This window comes from Copadichromis virginalis, linkage group LG11 (assembly GCF_057382275.1).
Source record: "Copadichromis virginalis isolate Kocher_CV1m ecotype Utaka linkage group LG11, C_Virginalis_male_GT1.1, whole genome shotgun sequence".
Lineage (NCBI taxonomy): Eukaryota > Metazoa > Chordata > Actinopteri > Cichliformes > Cichlidae > Copadichromis > Copadichromis virginalis.
In genome coordinates, this window is record NC_140628.1 from 8,117,303 (window position 1) to 8,137,543 (window position 20,241).

The following is a 20,241-nucleotide window of genomic DNA, read 5'->3' on the forward strand; positions in this document are numbered from 1 at the left end:
GCAGAGCCCAACAGATAGAGACTTATCGTGGACCTCAACCAACGATCCCCGACCTTGTGCACGAGGACCCACGTGAGTTTGCAAGATTAAAGTTAGCTCTAGATAACATACTTCCACTTGATGCTCCTGAACACTTCAAGTTCCAGATCTTGACAGATCACCTTAAGTGTGAAGATGCACTACTTGTAGCTGACTCATACAGTAACAGTCCATTCCCATTTGCTGACACCATGAGAGCACTTACAGAAATGTATGGGCAACCTCAACATCTGGCCTTAAAAAGGATTACCAAACTGATGGATGGACCCAACATTAGGAGTGGTGACATCAGTGCCTTCAAGTCTTTCGCACTACAAGTCCGTGCGCTAGTGGGTATGTTACACCAGTTGGGAGAACAAGGTCGGACAGAGTTGAGGTGTGGCTCACACGTATCTCGCCTCTTAGCTAAGCTACCTTATGACCTAAGAGCAAATTTCCAGAGATTTGTCAATCCCATCAACACTCCTATACCAACACTGCTTGATCTGGCTGAATGGCTTGAGTATGAGGTGCGTGTCCAGGTAATTGGAGACCAATATTGTGGCCACTCTGACAGGGAGAGGCAAGTTTCACGAAAGGAGAGACGTCCTGAGCATAAGTTTCAGAAGGCTGCCACCATTCTCCATGGTAGTGAGCCCAGGAGAAAGATGGAAGGTGACATGTCAGCGACACAAGAAAGGCCCAAGAAGTACTGCCCATTCTGTAATACAGTGCAGCATTACCTGAATCAGTGCAGTAACTTCAAACTCTTGTCGAAGGAGCAGAAGACAGAGTGGATCAAGGTGAATAAGAGGTGCTGGCGATGCGCCCGTGATCATCAAGCAGCTATGTGTAACCTCAAAGCCAAGTGTAAACCATGTGGGCGCCGACATCTTGAAGTTCTTCATGATGTCAATACCAGCCCAGATGCTACAGCCTCTGGTTCAACCAGTGCACCAGAGGAAAGCACATGCTTAGTAAGTTCCACCTCTGAGACACTGTACGTAGACCGACAAACCAATAGCAGTCAGGTGCTACTCAAGCTAAGTCGTGTCATCATTAGGAGCAGTACCAAGATGGTTGAAACCTATGCTATACTGGATGATGGATCAGAGCGTACCATACTTCTGCATGAAGCGGCTGATTGCTTGGGGCTGCACGGGGAAGCTGAGGACCTGGCACTCCGCACTGTCCGTCAAGATAGCTGTACCATCCATGGTGCTGCTGTGTCATTCTCCCTTTCTCCTGCCTCACAGCCTAACAAGTCCTTCCAGATCCACCAAGCCTTCACAGCAAAAGAACTTGGCCTAGCACGCCATAGTTACTCTATAAGAGCATTACAGGAGCGGTACCGTCACCTTAAGCACCTGCCACTGCCAGACATAAAGGAAGTACAGCCCCTTCTGCTTATTGGGTCAGATAATCCACATCTTCTCACTCTTGTGGAGCCAGTACGTCTAGGCCCTCCAGGTGGACCTGCAGCTGTGCACACCCGACTTGGATGGACTTTACAGGGTCCATCGAGATTCCTACGTCAGCGGCTAACCCCACAGCAGTGTCTCTTCACCTCTGGGGCCTCACCAGAAGCTGAGCTCTTCAGCCATGTTGAGAGACTCTGGAAGATGGATACCTTGCCATACCGGAGTGAGCGGCTCATTACCAGGTCCCGACAAGACGCTGAGGCCATTCAGAGACTTGAGGAAAGGACAATTCGAGTAACAATTGATGGAGTAAATCGCTACGCCACCCCACTACTGTGGAAGAAGAATCTTCCCCCTCTTCGTGCTACACCAGAGGCAGTTTTGGCCCAGCTTCGTGGTACAGAGAAACGACTTGCCAGAGAACCACAGAAGGCAGCTGCCTACTCTCGGGAAATCCAAAATCTGCTGCAGGCTGGCTTCGTCACAGCTGTTGCACTGGAAGAGGCCGCAGTGAGTAACTGTTCATGGTTTATCCCCCATCACATGGTGCACCACAACGGGAAGGACAGGATAGTGTTCAACTGTTCCTTCACCTACAAGGGTCAGAGCCTGAACGACTGCCTTCTTCCAGGGCCTACACTGGGAGCTAGCCTGTTGGGAGTCCTTCTCAGGTTCAGGGAACACCCAGTTGCCTTCAGCAGTGACATAAAGGGGATGTTCCATCAGGTCCGTCTGCTAGATGAGGACAAACCCTTTCTCTGTTTCCTGTGGCGAGACATGAAGGTAGACGAAAAATCCACCATCTACCAATGGCAGGTGCTTCCCTTTGGGACTACATGCAGTCCGTGCTGCGCTACCTTTGCACTTCAAGATCATGTCCAGAAACACACTGAGCCAGGAGAGGATGCTCGTCTGTCCATAGAACGTAATTTCTATGTTGACAACTGTTTGCAGAGCCTCCCATCAGAAGGCCAAGCCAAGAAGTTGGTGGATCGCCTGCAGTCTCTCCTCTTGGAGGGTGGATTTGAACTACGACAATGGGCTAGCAATGTCCACACGGTCATCAGCCACCTACCAGTTGAGTCCCAGTCAGAGGGTAGCGTTCTCTGGCTCTCCCAGGAGTCAGCCAATCCTCAAGAGCGCACTCTAGGACTCGTATGGCACTGTAAGACTGATGCACTCCGGTACAAGCATCAGCAGAGCGTCAGTTCAGAGCCAACAATGCGCAACATTTATCGGCTGCTCGCCCAGCAGTATGATCCTCTCGGGTTTCTTATTCCATATACGACCAGGGCAAAGGTCATCGTGCAACACCTCTGGGACAAGAAAAGAGGATGGGATGATCCTCACTTACCTGAGAATCTGCTCCACGCCTGGCGTTTGTGGGAAAGTGAACTCGGCCAGCTCTCACAGATAACGCTGCCGAGATGCTACACTGACTCACGCTCGGATTGTAGTCACAGCCATCGAAGCCTTCATGTGTTCTGTGATGCCTCTGAGCTTGCCTATGGGTCTGTGGCATATCTACGCACCGACCAAGGAGAAGGAAAGGTCCAGGTGGCTTTCTTGGCTGCGAGGTCGAGAGTTGCACCCAAGAAGCAACTCTCAATTCCAAGGCTAGAGTTGTGTGGAGCCCTTACAGGAGCACAGCTGGCTTCTGTTCTGAAGAAAGAACTGACCCTTGACATCCAAGATGTGGTGTTCTGGACAGACTCGACTACAGTACTTAACTGGCTCCATTCAGATTCATGCAGATATAAAGTCTTTGTGGGAACCAGAGTTGCAGAGGTACAAGAACTCTCTGCTGCAGCATCTTGGCGGTACGTGGACTCAGGAACCAATCCAGCAGACGATATCACGAGGGGGAAAACTGTGGCTCAGCTTGCTGGTGAGAATCGCTGGAGCCGGGGGCCACCATTTCTTCAGCTGCCACCCAGCCTTTGGCCACAAGCACCGGTGGGAGAAGCTAAGGAGGAAGTGGAGGAACTGAAGAAGCCAGTGTTCTGTGGTCTGCTTACTGGATCCGCTAGTCCAGCGATACCTGACATCAAACAGTTCAGCACATATGAGGAACTCCTGAAAGCCACTGCTCGATTGATGCACGGGGCGGCTAATGACACCAGTCACCCTGATGCTGATGACTTTAAAAGGGCAGAGCTGGCCCTGCTTAGACATTCTCAGATGGAGAGCTTCCCGAGAGAATTCACATTACTTAAATCAGAGAAGCTGATTCCATCCAGTAGCAGGCTAATTACCCTCGCTCCTGAGTATGACAAGGCTTCTGACTTGATTAGAGTTGGAGGTCGACTCCGCAGATGCGAAGGCCTGAGTCCTGAGGTACTACACCCTGTACTTCTAGAGCCTGCTCACCCAGTTACGAAGCTTCTAATCCAGCGATGTGACAATAAGCTCAACCACCCGGGAGCTGAACGTGTTTTCGCTGAGTTGCGCCGGAAATACTGGATCTTAAGGGGGAGAGAAGCAGTCAGAAGACATCAGCATTACTGTCCCGAATGCAAGAAGTGGAGAGGTCAACCAGAGGTCCCGAAAATGGCAGATTTGCCGCCCTCAAGTTTGAGGCTCTTCCGACCTGCTTTCTATTCGACTGGAATGGGTCGGCGCACAGAAAAGAGGTGGGGCATCCTTTTCAAGTGTCTTACTACTCGAGCAGTTCACCTGGATCTGCTGGTAAACATGGATGTTGACTCCTTCTTGATGTCACTCAGATGGTTCATAGCCCGTAGAGGGAAGCCGTTTGAACTCCTTTCAGACCAGGGTACCAACTTTCGAGGTGCAAGTAAGGAACTACAAGAAGCATTCACTGCCCTAACGCCAGATCTTAGACAGCAACTGGCAGCAGAACAGATCCGATTCTGTTTCAATCCCCCTAGTGCTCCACACTTTGGAGGGTCTTGGGAGAGAGAGGTGCGATCCGTGAAAACCGCTCTGCGCACCACGTTGGGAGCGCAGATAGTGTCAGAGGACGTGCTGAAGACTGTCCTGCTTGAGGTGGAGAGTATACTCAACTCCAGGCCTTTGGGTTATGTTTCTTCAGACATCGCAGACCCAGATCCCATCACGCCCTACTCTTTGTTGATGGGGCGGCCAGATTGCTCTCTACCCCAAGTGTTCTATCCAGAATCCGAGCTGCTCAGTCGTAAGAGGTGGAGACACACTCAAGTCCTGGCTGACCAATTCTGGAAGCACTTCATACTGCATTTTATGCCCACCTTGCAACCACAGCAGAAATGGCACAAGGACACAGACAACATTGCAGTTGGATCTGTGGTTCTCATTGTTGATCAGCAGACCCCACGAGCGCTCTGGCAAGTAGGAACCGTGAAAACTATCTTACCGGGGTCCGATGATCGTGTCAGAGCTGCAGTCGTTCAAGTAAAGGACCGAACTTACACTCGCCCGGTGGCACGGCTCATCAGGTTGCCTGTTCTACCCCAGGATTCTGCTTAGGTGCAGAGGACATTCCATCAAGGTCAAATTTGTACACCAAATTTGGGGGCGGCTGTACAAAAGGGTTAGGTTTGTGTATGGGATTTCCTATGCCCCCTGAATGCACCATCGGGGTGCATGTCCGCAACTTTAGTTCAGAGACAAACGGCAGCCAAACAACGGACAGTGTGTGCGTTCATAAGACCGTAAGTCAATGTTTTACTTCACTCAGTTATGTTGGTGTTCAGCCATGAGTGTATTTGATGACTTACCAGCAGTTTCTGCTTCTGTTTAAGTGACGTTATGTACAAGTGGCAGTTTGCTAGCATAACAGATTTGTTTGCTAATTAGCTTCTAGCAGAGAGATTCGTTGTTATAGTGTTGTTGATTCTGTGCTCTGTGTAACAGATGATAAACCGATGTAAAGTTGCCTTCAGTGCATAGTTTTATGCGGTGTGTTGATGCATAATGTCTGACTTTAAGTTTATGTAACCAGGCTGAAGTATAATGTCAGCTTATTTAGTTATATACTGTACTTGAGTACACCTCAGTTGTATCTTTATGTTTATTATGTAATCTGATTCCTAATTGATTTGTATTATTATGCTTTGTCTGCAGAAACCACACACACACACACTCTCTCTCTCTCTCTCTCTCTCTCTCTCTCTCTCTCTCTCTCTCTCTCTCTCTCTCTCGCCCAGCTGCGGGCACATTCTCAATTGGAAATACAAAGAATGACAACTTTATTCCTGGACTCTGCCTGTTTGTTCCTCTCACATCTGAACATTTGCAAGTGTTCTGACCCGACACTCTGAAGTGATTGCTGCCAGCTCAGATTTCTTTAATCCTTCGGAACAGTTATGCTACTTCACACTCGTACAAAAAGAAAGAGAAACAAATGCAAATTAATGAGTTACTACTTACATTAAAGAATTTAGAGACTAAACACGCCACTGTTAAAGACTCTCAAACATTGGAAGAGATAAATTTAACAAAACGGAAATTAAATGATATATTCGATAGACAAGAAGAACTAAAAGCTAGATTTGTTAAGCAAAAGTATTATGATTACGGCCCAGGGCAAAGAAACTATTGGCCTGGGGAATTAAAAAAACAGCAAGAAGAAAGAGAATTTACAGTATAAAAGATGAAGAGACTCAAAAAATGTGTTACACTGCTAAAGAAATACAAAACTCATTTGAAAACTATTATAAAAAATTAATTATATTCAGAGACACAAGGGGCTGACCCTCTAAACATTCAGAAATTTTTGCATTCTCTGGATTTACCTAATATTGGACGGGAACAAAACAAAAGACTAATGCAACAAATTACTAAACAAGAACTGGATAAAGCCATTGCAAAAACAAAAACAAGATGCTGGGTATGGACGGATTTACATCAGAATATTATAAAACCTTTAGAGAGTTATTATCACCGCTATTATTAAAATGTTTTAACTGTGTTGGAGGGAGGGGAGTCACCAACATGATAGATTATTCACCTCAATAACAGCAGAAAGGCTTAAAAATACAATACCAGAAATTATTGATGAAGATCAGACAGGATTTCTCAAAAACAGACAGATACAAGACAGTATAAGACGTGCCTTACATTTAATGGATTATATGAATAAATCCCAAAGGGCATCAATTGCATTAAGCCTTGATGCAGAAAAGGCGTTTGACTCCGTCCGGTGGGATTACTTATTTTTGGTTATGGAGCGGTTTGGTTTCGGAGACCCTTTTATTCAACTGATTAAAAATTTATATTATTTACCTTCAGCAAGAATAAAAATAAATGGGAGCTTAACTGGAGTAGTGGACTTGCAGAGAGGATGTCAGCAGGGATGTCCGCTTAGCCCAGCCTTGTTTGCTTTATTTATTGAACCGCTGGCGCAAGCTATTAGGGAGGATGAACAAATGAAAGGGATATGGATACGGAATATAAAACGGGTTTATATGCAGATGATATTTTGCTGACCCTCACAGACCCAGAAAGAAGCTTACCTAAGTTATGGTCAAAGATGGAAATGTTTGGAGAACTTTCCGGATATAAAATAAACATTCAAAAAACACAGGTGATCACATACAATTATGTACCCACAACAAAGATCAAAAGTATCTCTAAATTCAATTGGAATAATAAAATGATTAAATATTTAGGTATTAAGATTCCCAAAACACTGACAGAAATCTATGAAATAAACTACTCACCAATTACAAGGGAATTGAAAGAAAACATTCAAAGGTGGAGCCTACTGCCGCTTGATCTGTATAATAGGATCGACCTGACCAAAATGAATATACTTCCGCTTCTGCTTTTCCTTTTTCAATCTATACCGGTACACGTACCAGCCAAACAATTTGCGTTATGGAACCGAATGATTTCGGGATTTGTATGGAAGGGCTGTAAACCCAGAGTTAGATATATAACATTGCAACTACCTAAGGAATGGGGTGGACTTTCCCTCCCAAACTTAGAAAGCTATTTTAAAGCAGCACAATTAAGATACTTAATTTATTGGTGTGATCCGTCGTACGAAGCAAAATGGAAATATTTAGATGTGACACAATTAAAATTACCACTACAGACAATACTAGGAGATTAAAAAAATTAGATTTGGAACAGAAAAATAATTTAAACGAATGGACTAAAACTCCTTTAAAGATATGGTTTGATGAATGCGAAAGTCTTAAATCAGGAGCTGGAATCAAACAACTCAGATGGGTCACACATGATAAGGAATTTATCCCTGCACAAACAGATAGACGTTATACAACTTGGTTAACAAGGGGGATCGGACCATTTTGCTCATTGTTAGGAAAAGAAGGATTACAAAGTTTTGAAAAATTAAGAGACACCTATGGTTTGGAAAACCAAGATTTTTTCAGATATCTCCGAGTCAGGTCCTTTTTCAATAGTAATATAAAAACTACAGAAGAACATAGTGAAGGCCTAGTCCCCGTTATAAAAGAAGCTTATAAAGGTCAGATTAAAAATAAATTGATTGCTAAACTTTATCGGAACCTACAATCACTTAAGGATCAATCAACCAATTATATTAAAATTAATTGGGAGACGGAGGCTAAAATCAACACATCAGAGGACAGTTGGTTAAATATATGTAGAACACAGATGGAAACTACTAGCTCGGGTTATTGGAGGGAATTCACGTGGAAAAATTTTATTAGGTTTTTTATAACACCCAAAATAAAATACAAACAAAAAGGTCAACTGACAGATGAATACTGCTGGAGAAACTGTGGGGGAAACATGGCAGATCATTTTCATATATTTTGGAAATGCCCAATAATCCAACCATACTGGAGTGAAGTGGTCGAATCAATTTACTTGGTGACTGGTCTCAAATTAAATTTGGATTTCTGTACTGCGTATTTGGGCAATATCCCATCAGCAGCCTCCTTAAGGGACAAATATTTGATAAACATCCTGTTGGGATGGAGGAAATATATAGAATGGAAAAACTTACTTTTTTTTTTTAACCTCAAAATGAACCAATTTCATAAAAAGTGGATGAAGTGGGAGAGATTTGTTGAAGGTGGTAATGTGGGATGATGGGTGGTGGGTTATATAACCAGAGCTTAACTAAGTATTTTCACGCAACTACTGGAAGAAGGAAGGCCTGCTAAGGACGTGGTCACTGTTTTTTAGAAGGCAGCTCATAAAAGAGACTGGAAATACCCTTCCTTGGGATGATATGGACTGTAAAGCGCTGCGTGGACAGTAGCAAAAACCTGACGACATGGGACCTGTAAAGAGGTGGAGGGGAGCTCCCCCAGACCGGGCAGATCTGAGGGTTTCACTGTGCCATTATGTTATTGTCAGTGTGTATATTATGTTTGTTTGTTTGTTCGTTTGTTTTTGTTTTTGCTGTTTTTGTTTGTTTCATGTGGATGACTGTCATAATTACAAAACTTTCAATAAAAAAAAATATACATTTAAAAAGCTGCTATTTTTTAAAAGACATTAATTTATACGTTTTATTTATCATCAAAAAGACAGTTTTAGCAGTTGCATCCCGTACAAGTAGTATATATACTACATAGTATACATTATACTTTTTTGGATAACGTCTTATTTTACTTCAACTTTTTAAATGCAACAAATGTGATATCAACGTGATGAAAATGCAAAGAATACCAAACCCTTATAGCCCACAGCAGAGCAGTCGAATGTGGTAAAAGATTTTAATATACACTTACAAGTGTTAATTCAATTTTATTTATATAGCAACAAATCACAACAATAGTCATCTTAAGGCGCTTTATATTGTAAGGTAGACCCTACAATAGTACATACAGTGAAAAACCCAACAATCATATGACCCCCTATGAACAAGCACTTTGGTGACAGTGGGAAGGAAAAACTTCCTTTTAACGGGAAGAAACCTCCAGGAGAACCAGGCTCAGGGAGGGGCGGGGCCATCTGCTGCGGCCAGTTTGGGTGAGAGAAGGAAGACAGGATAAAAGACACGCTGTGGAAGAGAGACAGAGATTAATAACAAGTATGATTCAGTGCAGAGAGGTCTGTTAACACCCATATTTGCCACAAGTGCAGGAGGAAGCTCAGGTTTATTCCTCTGTACTGGTCCCATCATGGACAGCTTTCTTCTCTGCAGTTGCAGGCCAAGGGCATATGAAGTAAACAAGTTGTTACAGGTGATTGTTTCCTTTTGGAAACCTTCTGTAATATTAGGGACAACTTGCATGCCCTGACTGCGGGCCAGATAGTTTAGCATCGTACACTATGTTCCATGTACAGCTGTACCTGGCATCACATACTGCCCATGTTTTTATCTCATAGTTCCCCAGTTTACTTGGGATGTTCTGTTGGAATGGACAGAGTCCTCTGATGGGACTTGGTGCTCATACAGTCACATCAGTACCTGGATCTTACATCACAGCAGGAGAAACACCCACGTGTTCCATACACCTCATGGGAGCACGTTTGTGTCACGAACGATGATCTTCTATTGTGTCTTTATCATGAAATGATATCACTTTTGAGATTCTATGATTAATCTTGTGTTAGGCACGGTAGCATGAAAACTTCCCTACCAGACTCAGGATGTCATAAACTGGCTGTAGCGACTTTACTGGATAGATGCACGGCCGTAAGAATCATACCCACCTATGCCTACAGCTGCATTCAATCCATTATCCTTCATCTGTTGTTGTCCCTCCTTGTTTGTCATTGAGTTGGCTGTAGAGCAGGTCATCTGCTAATTGGATAGTTGTTGGTTCAATCTCTGTGTGCTCTAGTCTGGAGTTCTTACCAAGGTGTCCTTGGGCAAGTTACTGAACCCCAACTTGGTCTCTGATGCATCCATTGGCATGTGAAAGTTAAAAAGCAGAATACATGGCGTATAATGCTTTCAGTACTCGAGTAGAAAAGCAATCGAAGGAGTATGGGACCTGGCATATGTGCTTGGACCGTGGTAGATTGTCTTTCTCTGTGACGCATGAGAGTCATGCATCGTCTGTCACTGGCAAGAATAGAAGACCAGCTCAATGTTTCCTCACATTACTGCAAATATTTCTGTCTCAGCTGACTCCTCTTTCTTGCTTGATTCTTTGTCTTCATCATAATTGAAATGGATGATGTGTAGTCCTCTGACACATCTTCTATTTCAGTTTCACATTCTGAAAATTCGATAAACTTCAAGAAGCCCAGTCACTTTCTTTCCAAGCTCCTTAGACTACCATGTCCTGGATGCCTGAGAACCTACTTGAACATAGTTCAGATTCTTCCTCATCTTCATCGGTTTCCTTCACTTCACTTCCTTCAATATGTGCATTGTTCTACTGGTCATTCCTATCCACAACATGTTAAAAAAAAAATACTTTTTCATACTTTCTGTGTATATATTATTGTAGGGTCTACCTTACAATATAAAGCACCTTGAGGCGACTGTTGTGATTTGGCGCTGTATAAATAAAATTGAATTGAACTGAATGTAGAGCACCCGCCTCCTCATTGTGTTGCCTGTTGTTGTTATGACCATTGCTTGACCCCACACATCAGTGACCCAAGATCAAAGATGTTTGAAAGCAGTATGTTGTGACAATGTGACCCTTTACAACACTTTGTACTTTGGGGTCGTTTTTGACCCCTTAGGACAACAGGTATTAGCAAATCCAATAAAAACCAAAACCATAAATAAATCAAATTACTTAAAACTTATACCAATCATGCATAGCATAGTACTGAATAACTCCTGTTATTTTCAGACCATTTGATGAATAAAAAACACATTTTTGATGGCGAAAGATTTCTTTTCGGGTCAAAAATGACCCGAGGACAACACAAGGGTTAAGCCTAAGACTGGTTGGAAAGTCTTGGGGCTTCATACGGATTTTTCCAGACAAAAACTGCCTAAAGATGTCAGTTTTCATGGTAAAGGTTCCTGTACTGACAATCAATCATGTGGTTTGCCTTAGAGATACACAGATACACAGCTGAGGTCCTGAGCATGAGTAGTGTTGAACTTCCGGTTGTTTTGATGAGCAGTGAAAGGATCTGAAGTCTCCGTGAATAGTAGTGGCCCAAACCAGTGATGCTGACAAAAGGTGTATATGTGTGGTTTAAAATTTAATTGAGAGCTTGACAAAATCTTGAAACGACTTCTTTCTCAAGACTCACTGGTGCCTGTAGCCTACATGCTTTACAGACTCCAGATAAACTCAAATATAAAACACGGTCCTGCAATATGCGATGTGAACCGCATGTGTCTTAATTGTATCATAGCAACCAATTAACCTACTCAGTGTTTTGCATGTACGTGCGGCGGGCTTCCACCTGCATTGCCAAGCAACACAGAAAAGCAGGTTAATAAGGCCGTGAAGCTGCTGACCCGCCTTAAATCCTGCTCGCATGTTATTTGGCCGCTTCAGCGAGGACAGATAAAGAGCCGAGTGGCAGGGCTGCCCACACCGACTTCACAGTAATCACATTACAAAACCTCATTATCTATAGAAGACTACAGGAACAAACAGGCAGAACAACAGAGTAATCACTTTTAAAGTTTTATTCATTACGCTGCAGTTTGACTACAGCATAAGTACAAGCATAAAATCTTTGACTACAACAGCACTTAGAGCAACATTTTTTGATTTTTTTTTCTTTTCTGTAAAAGTATTGCAATAACAGACCTTAGGCCTAAAACCTATTACATCACAATTGCTTAAATAAAAAGAGGCAAAAATACACAACAATTTTACCTCTGTGTTTGTGTGTATGTGTGTGTATTTTATATTATATATATATTTATATAGATATATATATATATATATATATATAAAATCACACACACATTGTATGGTTACTGAATACAGCCATATATATCTAGATTTGAGCACAGAGGGGGGAGAAGAAGAATCATTTTTGTAACGAAAGCTAAACGATGTTACAAAACCCATGATGGAAGCAGTCCTATGTTAGCTGTCAAGACTGAGAGAATACCAAACTGTTGACACGATATCGTCGTCATTAAAATCAGGAACAGTAAAAAGAGCTACTTGTGGTCTTGTCAGCAGTCGAGTACACATTTCTGAGAGAGAGAGAGAGAGCACTGCGAAGAGAGAAATCAAATAAAAGATCAGTCTGAGCCCGTTAATTCTTCAAGCTAGTGCAGGAAACGAAAAAGAGAAAGAAAAACTTTTAAATTGAAATTAAAGGAAGAGGAGAGCCGAGCGGCACGCCAGCCAAAGTTACAATAGAGACCATTTCCAAATATAAACTACACAACTGCCACTTATTTGGTGCTTCAAAGAGAACATGGCGCGTTGCTATGTACATCGTCTATAGATAAGAATGAACATGCTCTGCGGTTATTGTACAGTGGAGTTATTTTCAGTACATACTGTAAATAAATGACTGCAGATTAAACATGACTTTTGTTTTAATATACTGTGCCACATATAACATTATAATGTAGAAAATAATCGTGAAAAATAACAGAGGAAACAAACAAAAACAAAAAAAGTGAGTTTTCCCCTCGCTCGTGCCATGCTGGTGCAACTTTCCAAACTAAATGGATTTTTTTTCCTTCTTCCCCTCCATTGATGGTTTTCCTCTTTGACAACCATGCAATTAAAAACTAGAGCTGAAATGCCTAAACATCCAGCCGGACCAATAAGCAGAGCCCAGTGTGCTCAGCGAGTTTTTACACTTTGGCAGAATTACAAAAACTAAAAATCAGACGTACAGAGGAGCACATTCTCCAAGATCACGGAGAAGTGCTGACAGCTCTCGTGTGTGTGTGTGTGTGTGAGATATAGGTTTTCTTAAAAGATCTGTATAATAGAGCTATACATTTGTTAGTTGGTCAAAAGAAAAATCATCAGCCAGTGCCTAAATGATGGCTGGCACTGTGACAGAAGAATCCGACAAACACGTGAATATCGTCTCTCAACAAGGGTCCTTAATCCCGAGGTTCTCTCGTCCTCATAACAGACTATTCATAGCAAAATATTATTATTAAGTAGTAATTTGTATTTGTGTTGCAACCATTTTCTAAGCGTACTTTGCAAACCACGTTTTCTTATTTTTAAAAAGAAAGAAAAAAAAAGACAAAGCACATTTTTAACTGTAGGCATTTACAAATTTGATGCTGCCTTCTTAAAATTCTTATATCGTCTATACATTATATTACATTATTCACAACATCTTTTTGTGGTTTCTACCCATTGGGTAGGATATGTGCATAATATATTCAAGTTATATACAGCACCTTACAAACAAACATAAAGAAAGACAGACTACTGAAAAAAGCACCGTTGGAAGTGAGGCACAACGAAGGTGGGAGCTTTTTGAGTGCAAGTGGGTTTCCTATGTCTGCTCCACACGGGTCACATTACTGCTTGGAATGGCTTCAGTGGCTTCTCTAGGAGCGACCGGTCCTGTCTGGCACAATGGCCGGTGAGCAACTGCCGCACTCAAAAATAAAAATAAAAATAAAAAAAGTTCAAGGTGGAGCAGCAAGTTTGGAAACAGGCACACTGTTGCTCATTGGGAGGGAGGGTGGGTGCGTGAGAACGCCCCAGAATCCTAAATGTCGGAGCAGACTCATCCGTCCAAGACTTTAGAGAGAGGAAAAAAAAATAAAAAAAAGACAGAAAGGATCGCTTTTTGGCCGTCCTCGCACTCTGCTTCTCTATTCTGCCAGACAGGCGGCGATGAAGCCACCCTCGCGGATTCCCAGCAGCAGTCTGACTGAGGTGTGGTCTGCTCAAACATGAACGTTAGGCACCTTATTTACTCACATAATAGTAACATGCAAACCTCCTTGTAGAAAACATAAAATTCATCTTTGTATCCTCCATTTACAAGCTATGACTGCGCAGAAAGAACAAGCAGAGAACAAAAAAGAAGAAGGAAAAAATACATTAAAAAAAAAAAAAACAGGGGAAGAAGATGTGGGGCTGGAGTAGGTCAAAGGCCAAAAGTGTTGGGACAATCTTTGCTAGGTAAACACACCTCTGCTCGTCTGAAGTCAAAGTGTTGGAACACAAGGCTTGATGTCTCAATACTTGTGGGTTTGACTGCAAAGGGCCAGATTTCTCTCCTTCTGGTTGATGTGAGGGGGGGTGATACAAAGACTTTGGGCGGGTTGGGGTGAGCATGAGAAGCAGCAGTAGCAACAACAGTAGCAGCAGCAACAGCAATAGCAGCGATGTGATCTCACTCACACACACACACACAACAAAACCTTAGAATCAGCTGATAACCACTGAGACATTCAAACACACCGATGCCGACGGGGCTTCCGTTCAGACTGACTGAAACTTTCTTATAAGTGACTCATGAGTGTGGAAGGAGGGGGACAAACATACATGAAGAACCACTTCCTGCTTCCACCTCAGCTGTTTGGCATGATGCCATCGAACACTGCTGCACTCGTCCAATAATCACCCGTGTTCATCTGGCAGCAGCAGGTGTTCTACACCGACACATTTCATTTCATACTACAGAGGTTTGTGTATTCGTCATACGAGACCTCATCAAGTTTTTCTTTGTTGTGCGCTGACAAGTAGTGATAAAAGATGTTCAGCCTGGTGTTACTTTATATTTTTTCTTGTCAACAAATCCCATGAAAAGATTCATAAGTACTGCATGTTCCCAGTGCACCCTGGGATTCAGTGTAAAATGTTACAAACCCAACACAGCCTAATGGAAATAATTTAAATGAGCAGTTTAAACAAGATTATATCAAATGATCAGACTACATTTTACACGTGTCGCTTAAATTTGAACCTAGCAGCTCATCCCATAGGTATGAGAAGCACGGTCTTGCTGAAATAAGCAGAGGCTTCACTGAAAGATCATCAGGGTGGGACCACATGTTGCTCCATCACCCAGCATTACTGAGGGTTTCATCTGGCACGAGCGTGGGCACAAACACGTTTTCCGTTGCAGTCTTCAGAGTATCGTATCACTAACCGTCTTTACTGAAAGACGATCCTTTCTAATCAAAGATGCTATGGACCTGTTGCCAGTTAGCTGTGAAACATCCTGCAACTTCTTCAGCTTTTCTGAAACATCCTGGCAACAAATTCACACATTTTCCTGAAACAAAAATGATCTGCAAACGTGTTATTGTTAGCATGTTATTCCCATGAGCTCGACTGTGGTTGAATAACAGTGAGTCGCACCGGAAAGCATGTTCCTTCATTACCAGCACGCAGCCGTTTACATGGACTCACACAGCCTTCCTGTGGGTGCTAGTGCCCACTAGAGCACCAAATGTGTTTGAGCTTAAAATAGTCCTCAACCAGTCCAAATCTAACTAGAGCCACGTGTGCAGCGTCCAGGTGCTGCACCCACCACCTCCCTGTGAGCCTCACGCTGAAAAATCCACTGGTTGGATATTATTATTTTTTTAAAAAGGCTCCACTAACAGACCTGTCATAATGACTCCCACGTACAGAGCTTTAAAATCGTGACAACAGTGGACTGTGAAAGCGATTGCTCTTCGACGATGAATTTTGGCATTAACAAGAAACACACTAATTTAACCTTGAGCCAAATGCTTCTTTTAAATATTGTGTCTCTTCAGCAGAAATGAATGGAACTGGTGCTTAGTGCCGAGTGCTACAGACGGGGTGAGGAGGTCACAAAAGTATTTAGACACTTTCATGGGATTTGCTGAGAGTAGGAAAAAACATCAAATTCATACAACCTTGTCCTCTGATCTTGAAAAGAAAGCAGAGCTTTCGTTTTTCAAAGATTTAATACATGGAGGGACTATAAAGACTGCACTTCACTCAGAAAACAAGCATGTCCCGCGTGCACGCCAACGTGCTGAGGCTGTACTGCTAGCACGCCTGGAACCAGTACGTAGTATGAAACAGACTCACATCATCATCATCCCAGCTGGGCTTTTCCTTTTTGGGGTTTGCTGGATGCGTCCACTTTGTTTGAGGCTCACTGTGATGTCACCTTTGCACTGTGACAATCAAACATGGAGCATTTCTGCCTTTTTAAGAAAGACACTCGACTGTATCCCGATGAAAGCTGAACTGAAGCTGTGTTAAAGAAGTAATATGTCCTTGAATGTTTAAACTGGAGTCAGTTAATAAATCATTCAGTTACAATCTCTCACACACACACACACACACACACACAAAACTCCTGCAGGAGCATTAAGTGCTTTTCTGTGTTGTTAAAAGGTCTGACCAACAAACGCACACGTGTACACACTTATACAGTGAGGAGAGGGCTGCACCAGCACGCTGCCGAATGAGAACTCCACTCCAGTCTCCACTTTAAAGGGCTCGGCGGACTCTGCATCATTTGATCGCACTTTTTCTGCACACGGATGGATGGATGGAGTGATGATGAACAGTGTTTACCGGAGACGCCGTTAGGAAAAGGGGGGAGGGGGACTGACGCAAACAGGAAAGAGAGACAGATAAAGCGCAAGAGCAGAGGAGAAGGCAACGATGAGCAGAGAAAAAGGCTAGATTTTCAAAAAGGTTTTTTTTCTGTGTTTCTTTTACAAAAAGGAGCCTCCCATAGCCCTTTGACTTTGACCACAGACAATTTTCCTTTAAAAACCTGATCTCTGTGCTGACAGACGCAGACAGGAATCTTCACTTTGTGTCATTCTTTTGTGGCTTTAGAAACGTGAAGACGGAGAGTCGAGCCTTCTTTTTTTCCCCCCCTCCTTCTTCTTCTTCACATATTTTGTGTTTTTCTGTGTGGGTTCGAGTTCAGTGTGGTGGCTGTTGGCAGAATGCACTGTGCAAGATGTCTGAGACGAGCATTTGGGGAAGGGCGATGGACCTGGATGCAGGGAAGGGGGGCGAGAGGAAACATCAGGTACTCAGCAGTCAGGGTAGATTTGAAATGAGAAGAATCTGCTCTGACCACCTGCTAGACAGACCCTCCTTAACAGGGGCTGAGGGCTTTCTTTTTTAAACTTGATATCAAAACAGCTGGGCTGATATCTCACAAACCTGAGCCTGGATCCCACTGAATCCAGCCAAGCTGTGTTTAGGACTCTAATCTTTGCTCACTTCCTCTGGTGGTTAGTTATAACACACCATCAATCCAGCAGCTGCTCATGAGGCAGATTACCCCCCCACCCCACCCCTCCCCATGATGTGAACGCAGACATGAAGCAGTACAGGTTATTCTCTTACTAAGTCTCACTGTGCCTGTGGTGTAAGCAGACAGAGATGTTTAGGCTGGGTACAAGGATTTCTTGCGGTTTTCAAAAAAGGAAGGACATAAGCTTATAATACTTGTTTTTTTTGTTGTTGTTTTTTTTGTTGTTGTTGGGTTTTTTTGTTTTGTTTTTTTGTTTTTGCTCCCAATTGTTTAAAACAACTTTGGAGCCAAAGTTCAGTCAGTCAATCAGTCCATTCACAAAAAGGCCAAAAAACAAACAAACAAGACAGGAAATTAAAAACATCGCTGTTATAACATAACATCATTTCCCTCTTCTCTTTTACAACAAAAAGATAGTGCAACTTTGAGATAACGTTTCTTTTGTGTTTTCAATGTTAAAACAAGTCATCCCCCCCTTTGTTTTGCTTCCTTGTGAACCTTGGCACTAAGATTTGGGTTTGTGAGTCTCTTGTTTCGTTGTGTTCTCTGTAAAGTCCTTGATTCTCAGTTCTCGCTTTGTGCACAGATCCCGGTCCAAAAACAGAAAAACAATGAAGAAAGAAGAAAACAACAAACCCCCCCAAAACTGATCCCTCCTCAGTTCCTGGGGACAGCGGCATCGCCGCCAGGGGGAGTGGGGGGGTGAAAGAGAAAACTGTTTCAATCTGTGCTAGCAGTGTGGTTCTTTCTTAAAATAAGGAGGAAAAAAAAAAGTCTGGACACAGTGCGTACATCCTGTCCCAGCAGTGCTAGCGCATGGATGAAATGAGATCAGTTGTTGGTTCCTCTCTTTGCTCGTTTCTGTAGCTAAAGTTGGTGTGTTTGTGCATGGGAGTGTGGAGAGAGGACGTGAGAGACAGAGCGATAAGAGAGACCCCGGCTTACAGGAGGTCTGGGGTGAACGAGAGACACAGATCTCAGTCTGGGGTGGGTTGCCCTACCTCTCCCCTCCCTGTTTCTTCACACCAAGTCCTCTGGTTGGCCGTCCTTGGCCTTGGCAGGTACAATTGTGCTTTCCGATTGGCTCTGCTGCTGGATTGTCCTACTCCCCAGCCCCCCCGGCCTCCCCACCCTCTGGTTATTGCTGTGCTGGTGTAGAAAGAATGCTGAGCCAGGGTAGTGGCCTATCACCTCGCTGTATGCTGGCGGGGGGCCCTCCATACGCCCGTGGCTGCTGGAGTTGGCGGCACTGATGCCCGAGTTACTGCTGGGCGGCCTCGGGCCACCGCCCCCCATCCCAGCCCCTCCTCCCCCTACCCCTCCTAGACTCCCGCCTCCTCCCATGTCGATCAAGTCACTGTCGTAGATGGTCCGGTTGGGCGGTGCCCTCACCGACTCGCGGTTCAGCTCCATCTGCTGCTCGGGGTCACGGAGCTGGAGGGTGCAGGGTCCCTGGTACGGCGGTGGTTCCTCCCCGTCCGACAGAGAGATGGTGGGCGGCAGGTCAATCTGATGCTGCAGGTAGGGGTAGGTGGGCTGGAAGCGGCTGAAGCGGTCACGCTGCATGAAGGAGGGAGCGGTGAAGCGATCCCTCGCCTGCGGAGCATATAACACCTGAGAGACAGAGCGAGACAGAGGAGTGAATGAGCTGGGACATGCACGAGGAGAGGACAAAGATAAAAGCTTGGCTGTGAGCTGGCTGGCATCAACAGGAACTCGATCAGTCTTAATACCAGTATCTTTCTGATACACATACAACGTGAAAATGACCAAACACTCAAACTGATGTTCAGTGCAATGAACTCAGAGTCACTGTTTGATCTACAAAACTTCTGTTTGAGCTTTTGGGAATAATTCAGCAGCTCATCGTTAAAAATCTTTTTTTTTTTTTAAATCATTAAAATCATTTTCATGACCAGTCAGCCTTGTGAGTTAATGACACTGTAGCAGCAAAAACTACTTATCACGTCTGGCCTGCAATCCAAATCTATCAAATGAGCAATGAGGCTGGAAGCAACAAGTGTTTCTCATTTTATTTGTCAAGTGACTTATCTGTGATTATTCATCCATCCCAATTCATTACCTGTAATTTTTAGAGTCATACCCAGAGTCTATTAACAGTTCAGCAGTTCTGACCTTACCCTGTACACAGCCTTCATTTGTTTATTCTGTTTTGGTCACAGTGTAAACCAGTTATAGCCTCACAGCAAGTCACATGATGCTTTCTGCATAACAATCATTTCTGTATACGCTGATTTCACGCAAGCTTTTGCTGGGAGACGAGGCTCCGTACAGTGAAGTATGGTTACCATGCTGCATATTTAAAATGAATGATATCCTGGTGCAGCAACGGCACACGCCAGCGTGCCACCAATTAGCTGTGACAGACATTACAATGTAATTACAGTAAAGAGGAAGAAAGGAGCCTGCACTCAAACAGAAAAACATTCAGCACACCGGTTCATCCACCAGCTTTTGTCAGAGATCTTCACCTCAATTAACTCTTCAGACTCTGACGGCATGATCCATTTCTTCATTTCTCACATTTCTATCCAATTCCACACATTTCCACTGTGTCGAGTCATTATCAGAGGGAACCCATTTCAATTAGTGACTGCGGCTCTAATAGCCAACCCCCACTGACAAGGCAGTCTGGGTGGAGAGAACAACAGACGGGGGAGGGAGGGGGGTTTTTAGAGGATCAGGGCAATTGAAATGGAGAGACGGAGTGAGGGAAAGAGTGGAACTGAAAGGATTAAAAGGAAAGGCTACTGAGATA

The 20,241-nt window shown here is 43.7% G+C and overlaps 1 protein-coding gene across 2 annotated transcripts in view; it reads right to left on the reverse strand.

Moving 5' to 3' along the window:
• Positions 1–12,792: 12,792 nt before the first annotated feature.
• LOC146698018 (low-density lipoprotein receptor class A domain-containing protein 4-like) overlaps positions 12,793–20,241 on the reverse strand; it is a 279,790-nt gene continuing 272,341 nt past the window's right edge. For both annotated transcript variants that reach the window (XM_085472952.1, XM_085472953.1), the window contains one exon: positions 12,793–19,076. In XM_085472952.1, coding sequence (XP_085329078.1) covers positions 18,483–19,076 — 594 coding nt within the window. In that variant the 3' untranslated portion in view covers positions 12,793–18,482. The remainder of the gene's footprint in view (positions 19,077–20,241) is intronic.